We start from the raw sequence: 9,444 nt of genomic DNA on the forward strand, positions 1-9,444 counted from the left end.
TCATTCAAGGAGGCTTATGAGTGATTCCTAAAGGCAAGACCATTACCAAGAAGATGGAGATCCATGGAAAAGATGTCTAGCAAAAGGGATCTACAATAAGTGAGAACATTCACTTTAGAGGAGAGATCTGAGGTTTACTCAAACCTTGATGTAAGTATTCAATCTTTTAGTTGAATAATACATCATATTTTATTTTATTTTTTTCATAAAACTTGTCTCTATGTGATGAATCAAGATCTATGAATTTAAATCCCTCGAAAAGTTTTTAAAACTAGCACGTTTCCCAACAGCTTGAACCTCTTTCCTCCCCTTTTGGGAGAGGAAAGGTTATGCCAATGAACTAATGGTCATTGGTTTGTTATTTTCTTCTTATGCACTGTAATAGAATGCTGTTTTATGAACTAAACATGCACACAACAAAAAAAAACTATAGAATGCACTTGCCAAAGAAAATTGATTTGTAGTTGGAGCTTGAAAGGCATGGTTTAAATAGCAGCACTACTATTGTATTTGTTAGAGCTTAAAACCTTATTAATCTAGACTTATGGATTCTGTTGAACATATTCAACATGTAGAAACATAGTGAAACACTCTACTTTCCCACAAAATGATGAAGCGAAAAGGTCCCAAAAGTCAAATGTATAATCAAAATTGTAGGATTTGAGGCCATTTGTTTCACTGTCCATCCCTCCCACGCGAACACGCACAAACACATTCGCGAAAATGAAGCATAAAATAGATACCAAAAAAAAAATACATAAAATAGACTGCAAAAGTAATATATATATATATATATATATATATATATGAGAAGTTGACCTTGATGGGCTCAATGCCTAAAAAATAAAGCAATTGTGTGTTTGAAAATAAAATAAAGGTCTTATAGAAATTCATACAAAATTTCAACTTGAACCTCATCATCAAGAACATCATTTTTGAATTGATCTCCGCTTATTTTTTTTATTCATTTATATTTATATCATTTATTTCCTCTCCTTAATCTTATATTTAAAAAACCAAAATATATGAAAAATAAAAAAATAAAAATACTAAGAATAATGATACATGATTAAATTTTCAAAAAAATTAAATTTTCAAGTAATGATACATGATTCGAATTAGACCCAAAAAAAAAAAAATTATATGAATGAGGATGTGAGTCCCTCGTGACATCATGTAATAGGAACCACTGGTCCACTTGGCATTCTCAAATTATCTTTATTCAAATACCAATGGATGAGGAAGCTTTTCGGTGCTTCGGAGTTGGGCCAGGGTTGTGCCGTGGGTAACCAATTAATTGTTTCGGAGATGGTTCGGGAAGTTGCCCATTTTGAGTTTGTGGATCATCGGGATAAGCCCGTTGTCCTGACTCCCAACCTTGTAATGGGCCCTGGGCTTTGGCTGGGTTTTTTCCCTTTGTTTCCGTATTGTCCTTTTGGGCTTGGGCCATTGGTTTTAGGTCCCTGGGCATTCCCCTTGGTCTTGGACAAGGTGTACACACTCTTTTAAACAATACTTCTCTTCTTTTTTTTTCTCTTCTTTTTTTTTTTTCATAGTTGGTATTCACACACATGTCTCTTTTGAGATTTGACCCCCTGAGGCTGATATTGTTAGACCACTGGCCCGTTGGTACTTCTTCTCTCCTTGCCTATTAGTAACTACCTCCTCCTCACAACTAATCATGGTTGATATGATTGAACTACCTCAAACTAGCAATCAAGGTCAAAATATTAATGAGACGAAAGATCAGAAGTAAAATTCAAAGTGAATAGATTGTTGCATGGCAAGTGCAGGGAGTTTGTATTTAGAGGGCTTCCCGAGTAGTGTGAAAATGTGAAATAGTCTAGAATAGTGTAGAGAATGTTGTAATAGTATATTTGTAGAATATTTTCAATTGTTGATGATGCATCCTAGCAATCTACTAGGGAGGGAATGCTTATAAATAGGTAGGATGTTTCATTTATAACCAACAAGTTCTAGACGTGAGGGTTTGAATCCTAAATAAAGTGGGTGATTAGTTAGCCTAGTGAAGAATGGGAATGAATTTCTCAATTCTTGTAATATAACACAGCATGAATTACTCTAACTTTACCTAAAACTAAAACCGTAAATGAAAAGAGTCAGAATCATAAAATGATACTTGTTCATTTAAAACAAAAATACTATTATAATAAAGTATAATAACGATATACATAATATAAAAGTAATTATAATAATGTAATAATTTCATTTTTTAAATCATTTTAGAGTAACTCTTAGTATAAAAAATAGAAATGAATTAAAATTTTATAATAATATTGCTCAATATATGTATATAAATAAAAATTTATACTGGTGGTGTTCTACTTTTTAAAAAAATTTGACGTTTAAGATTTATCTATATCATTTCTTGTTTTAAATAAATTCACTTGGCAAATATTTATGGGTTGTGTTGTCAAATGTACTCGAAATTAAGTGATGTATTCAGTCATCCGATAACATTAATGATATTCATTCTCTCCTCTCTATTTGCCCAGGGAGACTAAAGGTAATTTACAATTCTATAGGAGGTCTATAAAATATACAAAAGAGTTCAGTGGGGGCATGCGGCTGCCCATACTAAACTAAATGTGGCTCCCCACTTCAATAAGAATATGTATGATAACATTGGGACTAGAAAGGGCAAAAAAATAAAATAGGAGTATTAAACAAAGCCCAACAAATCCACAATATTCTAGAGAGAAATAGTACGATACCAAAGCCTTTGTCACAAATGTATGCAAATGAATTGTGACCTTAGAGGAGTAAATAAACAATAACCCAAAATGAGAAATTAAATCAACTTGATTTTACATCATTACTAACACATTAAATGTATTTAACGGTTACTAACACATTAAATGTATTTAACGGACGAGAAGTCTTTCATTTCCTGGACCTTAAAATTATGTGTTACACTCTAACTCACCAGAATGCTTGGACTGAAGGGATCAGTGACCTTTGATTACATGAAAGTAGGACCCACTAAGTCTTTCATGTAATCAAAGAAACAAAGTATGAGAAACCAAAGACAGACTAACAGGCATATACACCCAATGGTCCCATGAACGAGTAAGAGTGGAGCTTGAAGATTTGTCTGGTTTGCCGTGCTTCAGATGATGAGGCGTTGCAACTATAATAATAGGTATTTTTCCACCCTTGCCTCCACCTTTGCGCCCTTGTCCGCCCTTGCCGTGTCCTCCGCTTCTGCTGCCACCTCCACTTCTGCCAACCCCACCGCCACCTTTGGCAGCCACCAAAGTAAACAAGAGGGTGATGACTATCAGAATAACAACTAGTTTTAAAAGCTTAGATGATGATGCCAACGACTGCTTCATTATCTCAACTTACTGTAAGATGGATGTGTTTTGGAGGCCAAAGGTACTGTTTTATATAGAAAGTTAGAGCCATCTCGTTGCCTAAAGAGGAATATGAAAATATATATATTATCTTAAAGAGAATACGAATCAGTATAGGAAGATTGGTTTGCGAAGTAAGGAACTTCTATACACTATTTTAGGAAAACCATCCACTTTTGGCTCTTCGAAGTTCGAATTTGGGTTAAAGTATCGTGGCATTTACATCAAAACCAGATAAAATATACAGGAAGGGAGGTGTGGATCGATGATGTATAATTGCCATTCATTGAAGGAACGTTAAAGGAGGTCCACCATAACACATTAACACACTTTAAATTTCATATTGTTGTCCAACTTTTCTTTATTCATAACTCAGTTTTAATTAACCTAGTTGTAGACATTTAAGTTATCTTCTAATCCTATTTTCAATTTGTTTCACCTTCATACTTGTTCATTGGTAAAGAGTCGTCCTTACAGAGGTGTCAAGAACCTCAAGGCTAACTCCCAGCATCGCCAAGGACCAATCTGTATTCCTACGACAGATCGAGTCTTTTTTAATGATAGTTTGGCTATTCTTATTGAGTCCATCATAGACTTTACTACATTCAGCGCAAAATTGAGCACACGTGGTCCTATATTAAATCATAAGTAAGTTCTCCAAATCGATGTTGTTGTGTGCTCACTATTTAAATGTGTCCTGTCCTGGAAAAATATTGAGTAACTTGAGATACAGACTATATAGTATTCTTTTATCCAAAACACTCATCTTTAGCAATTGCTTAAAATGTTAATTATGAAATGAAATGCAAGGAAATGCATAAACCATTTATTGAATTAAAATATGCGAACTCGTACAAAATGTATAAATATATAGCGGGAAATACCTTTTTGTTTAAAAGCAATTACAGCATCAATCTTCTAATTATGAATGTTGAATTGTTGATGCACCACAATTGGATATCCTAATGTAACCTTTGGGTCATGGTCCTAAAAATTTAAGAACGTCAGACAGCATGCTAGTATAATAATCAGGTTGGATGTGGTTTGAAGGGTCCTGAAGAGTAGATTGAGTTGTCACACCTGCAACCATAGCAGTTACATGAATATCAGGGTACTCGTGAAAGCGAAAACAAATAAGAGAAACCTCCTACCTGAAAGAACTAGGAGAGTTTTGCAGCCAGCACTTTGTCCAAATAAAATATCAGTGTCCAATCTGTCACCCACCATGCACATTTTGGAGGTATCGATATGAAATCTGCAAAACAGGATAAAACAAGAGCATAAAAAAAATTCTTTCGATTGTTTTCCCTGCATAGCTCAATATGCAATTTTATATCTGTAGGACCGTAGACACTGAAGGGGAGGATGATAATACAAATACAAGGTCTTTTAACATGCGGTTCCTTACTCTCCAATACACAAATACATGAATTATACCACTTCTACAGTATTTTCATTTTTTTTAGATGAGTAAAAGAACTTCAATTACTAAAATAGAGAATAAACAATCATTTAAAAACCCATTATTGGTCCTGTTTATACAGGGGGCTGAAAGATTTAGACTCAAACACAGACCTATCTTCTAACATTATATTGCACAAAGCGCCTACTTCATACTCAAAGCTTAACAGGTCAACCATTTTACCATTATACATAAATATTCTGCTTACTTTTGTAGTAAAAAGTCCATCAGAAACGTTGACGGTTTTCCAACTACAATGGGCTCCTTTTGAGTTGACCCACAAATAGCAGCAACCATACATCCTGCACCTGAAACCAGATGCACAGAACAAATAGAGCTTCAATGACTAGTAATTTTGGAGATCTAACTTTGGGTTCGTAATATATAAAAAGTAAAAAGATCTGAATGTGAAAGAAACACAACCAGGCCACTCCTGTAAATCAGTCATATGTCCCACCGCATCACGGTTGGTAGCAATGAAAAGGCATCCTGGATTCTCACGTATGCAAAGAGTTCCATACCTGCCATTTGAAATCCAAGATCTTCAAACAGTTCTGAAAGACAAGTAACAATCATTCTGAAGGGTAAGCGAGCTTAACCTAGTGATGGAATACTTTTGCAACTAGTCAAGATTTGTGAACGTAATCGTAATTTTTTTGCAAGATGACAATTTGTCTCCATGCTATCTTAAATATGCATATTTATCTAGAAGCACGATTCGTTGTTACTCGTGCATATTGTCTTGTGTGCAATGGAGAGGCGTCAAACAGGTGAACGAATTTCTAAAGAAAGAAAATTGAATGAAAATATAAAAATTTAAAACACTGATGATCCCTACAATAATAAACACACACATACCACCTCCGCCGCCACCCCCCCGGGGGGAAAAAAAAAAAGTAATAATAAAAAATAAATAAATAAATAAAACACCAAATTTCTCCCTATTTTTGGTTTTCAAATGCAGTGGGTTTTTGAACCATTTATGAGAACTAATCTTCTAAAAATTGGTTCACAGATCATTATGGACAAATAACGGTTAGTGATTCTCTTCCTAAAACAGAAACAGAGGTTAGAAACCCCAGAATTTTTAATCATAATGTCTGGTTGTGATCCGCAACATATACAACTCTTGCTCTCTTCATTGTGAAGGAGGTTGGGGTTATTGAGCATCATTATTAGCCAATAGAGTTAGTGTGCATGCAATAGGGGGAGTGGCCCAGAAAATAAATTTGGTAGCAACGTAGAATGTATGTTTAGCAATTCATGATGCATTATATCATTGACCTTGTAGGATAGGTGGCATCTCGTTGGACTCTCAACCTATTCTAGTGTTAAGGGCTCAAGTCCACAAGTTGCCAACCGGAAGGCAAGAGAATGATAGGAAAAGAAGATGAAGGATATGAATTTTCTTACTGTAGCTTGTAATAATTTATATGTGGGTCTATTCCAACCACAACAGCTCCAACCTGGGATTAGAAATTGCAATATTTTATTATCATCAGCTGTCATAAAAAGTACAATGCTTGAGAAATTATGTACAAGATGTTACATTACACTCTTATCATGCTCAAAGAGACTATCTGATTTCAGAAGCACCGTCTTTTTCCCATCTTCCTGCAATATATCATTTTCATCCAGTGGAACACTCAAAACCGGCAGAAGTCTCTCTTTAATTTGAGATAAAAGCAAAATACTAATAATTTGAGAAAAAACAATTACTGGACTTTTTTAACTTCAACAAAAACCTATTCTAAAATTAATGCTGAATATTTGATACTAGCTGATTGCACCAAACTAAAAGCATGAATATTTTTTGTTTTTTTATAAGAAAAAAACTAAAAGCATGAATATAAATGAAGGGAGCATCAAAATTTCTCATTACTATTGCAAGTGCAATAGGCCATCCCTATTCCTCTTAAACTAGTCTATGGCTACCACTTTGCAAAGCAGGGATGGGAAATCGAGAGACGGAAGTGAGTAATGCAGCCTCTAAAAATAGAATATCAATAACAGTTATTAGTTTGGGGATGTACACATCCAAAAGAATTATGCCAAATTTATTGAGACACATTAAGAAGCAAACTTGGCCGTCAAAATTTACTTCAATACTGTGTTATCGTCATTGGTCAGTGGAAAAGCTATGTCAATGAGCAGATGAACAGTAAGTGTTTGGTTACATATGATACACATAAAGATCTCACTTCTCTATGAAGAGATCACTTTTAAAGAGATCCCCTAATATTATAAAAGATTCTTCTCACAAGTTCTGGAGGCACGAAAGAAAGGAAGTAAGATTCATTACGGGACAACGCCTGATATTGCGAGAAAGGCTTTCATAAGTTCTGGAAGCAGAAATAAAAGGAAACGAAATTCTCTGCCAAGGAAAAGAATTCCAGTACTAGCACAATACCCCTTCCCCTAAATGGCCACAAGCAAATGGTATTCAGGTTGGATTTTGGAAAATGCCAAATAACCTCTATGGAGAGAAATCATAATAGATTTTCGAATATAAAAGTTTCACATAAAATTCCGTTACTTAGAGAATAAAAAAGAAAGCTTACTGGGCCACCTAGACCGGTAAAACCAGCAAGCTCTAGCTCTTCCAATATGCCTTCCCCACCTATTACATAAACCTGCAAAAACAGATCGAGGTCAAATATCATCATCGTACAACCAAAAGCAACACAATAATGGTTAAGAATTTTGGCAACTAGAAACTTGGACCACATGAACTCTAACAAGGTGTTCCAATGAAACTAAGATGGGGTTTGGATGGGACCCAAAAGATGTAGATTCAAAATTCAGTCCAGAAGACAAGAAAGACCGAAGATTTTGGAAAAGAGCCATTCTTAGACGTCTTAATTTATTTGGCTTGAAAAATGGGTGAACAATTCAAAACAATATTGACAAAATTAACCCATGCATTTTCAAATCAAAGAATAATCAGGGTGTTAGATCATGACAGTAACTTTGGCAATCTGCATAATTTTTCACTAATTTCAAATTAATAACCACATGAGCATGATTGAACTCTTATCAAGTATTCAGGTTTTTGAATTTTTATACTTGAATTCATCAATAACTTTGTTGCACCATTAGCATTAAGAACTCCTAATAATTCTCTAGCAGAGCATTTAGATACATTTATTCTACAATCACATAGCTAAAAATAGAAGGAATGAAATAACTTTGATAATGACCCCAACATGTCCAATTGCCTAAAATGCTTAGGCCGTCAAACGTTAAAATACCCATTAAAATATTAAGTGTAGATACTTTCTGCAGATAATGCCATAGGCAAGGTTTGTATCCCTTCTAGCATCCGCAACTACGGGGTCTCATATACCATCATCGAAATAGAGACTACTGTTGCTATTATCATCTACCGTGCAAAGTTTTACATCTTTGTCTTGCTTATTAAATATATCACTAGCTAGTAGCCACTTCATACTGAAGCAAATTCTATTAAAAACCACAAGAAATTAAATACATTAAGCACCAACCTTCTTTTCTCGAGGAAAATCATTTATCTTCAAGAACATGGCAGCAGCAAATGATGAAGAGAATATCTCGTCCTGCAAACAAGCCAGGAGAAAATTAAGACAATGTCTTTGTGAAATAATTTTAAAAAGAAAACAAAAAAACAAAAAATTGATATTTATCCAGACAAACCTCATTAACTGAAATCCCAAGGGAGTGGAACTTTGCAGCATATTGCCTCCTTGACTTCAACGAATTGTTGGTAACAAAAACTAGCTTCTTCCCCTGCAACAGGAACAAAATTATAAATAATTATATAATATATATATACATGTGTGCATCTATTTATATATAATAATGAAGGTATCTTAATGCATGCAAAAAATAAATAAATAAAATACCTTGGACCTTAGCATTTCTAATGTCTCAGGAACTCCATTAATAAGCTTATCGCCCTTCCAAATTACACCTAATACAATATTGTGTATAATGTATACACGTAACTTAGAATGAGATTATATTATCTAAAATATAATATAGAATTATCAATCTTTGTGACAGAAAATTTGAACAAGTTTAATTAAATTGAATATGTTAGACACAAAATGAAGGATGGATTGAAAAACTGACCATCACAGTCGAAGAGAAAAGCATCAACAGAATCGCAAAGATCTTTGACGTTCTGAGGAGAGAGAAGCTGAGGAGCTGTAGTTGCTCTACAGGTTTCGCTGTTCATGTTTTCGAAGCGATGGTAGGGTTTCTTGCACAGCAGAGGAAGGATTTGGAATTTAGTAGACAATATCTGCCAAACAGAGCATAAGGCTGAGACCCACAAATGATATTTAGACACTTTTATTCGATTCGACTTTGGAAAAGTTTACCGCTTTATACTTTTATTCGATTCGATTTGAGTGCTTTTAGCAACATGAGCTGTGTTAACCAGGACCCTTAGATTTTGTGGTCTCACATGGGCCAAGGATCAAAGGGTTGTGTTTGTGCAATCCCCCACTATACCAAAGCCTCCTTTTTTTCGCCAACACGCACTGTCAATTCACGAGCCGTATTCAATTTTATCACTCCTTTGTACCTCGTATTTAAATAATTAATGTATAGGGATGGCAATCC

General features: G+C 34.6%; 1 protein-coding gene across 1 annotated transcript; it reads right to left on the reverse strand.

The window, feature by feature from the left end:
- Positions 1-4,168: 4,168 nt before the first annotated feature.
- LOC132309406 (phosphoglycolate phosphatase 2) lies at positions 4,169-9,169 on the reverse strand. Its single transcript, XM_059807720.1, has 11 exons — positions 8,950-9,169; positions 8,721-8,788; positions 8,512-8,604; positions 8,343-8,414; positions 7,401-7,472; positions 6,394-6,453; positions 6,253-6,305; positions 5,263-5,360; positions 5,048-5,147; positions 4,529-4,632; positions 4,169-4,457 (listed from the first exon to the last, which is right to left on the reverse strand). The coding sequence occupies exons 1-11, from the start codon at positions 9,053-9,055 to the stop codon at positions 4,357-4,359; spliced, it is 927 nt and encodes a 308-aa protein (XP_059663703.1). The 5' UTR covers positions 9,056-9,169; the 3' UTR covers positions 4,169-4,356.
- Positions 9,170-9,444: the final 275 nt, after the last annotated feature.

Source organism: Cornus florida, unplaced genomic scaffold, assembly GCF_030987335.1.
Source record: "Cornus florida cultivar Cherokee Brave unplaced genomic scaffold, ASM3098733v1 CherokeeBrave_3.0.0_Hap2_Chr01, whole genome shotgun sequence".
NCBI classification, from domain to species: domain Eukaryota; kingdom Viridiplantae; phylum Streptophyta; class Magnoliopsida; order Cornales; family Cornaceae; genus Cornus; species Cornus florida.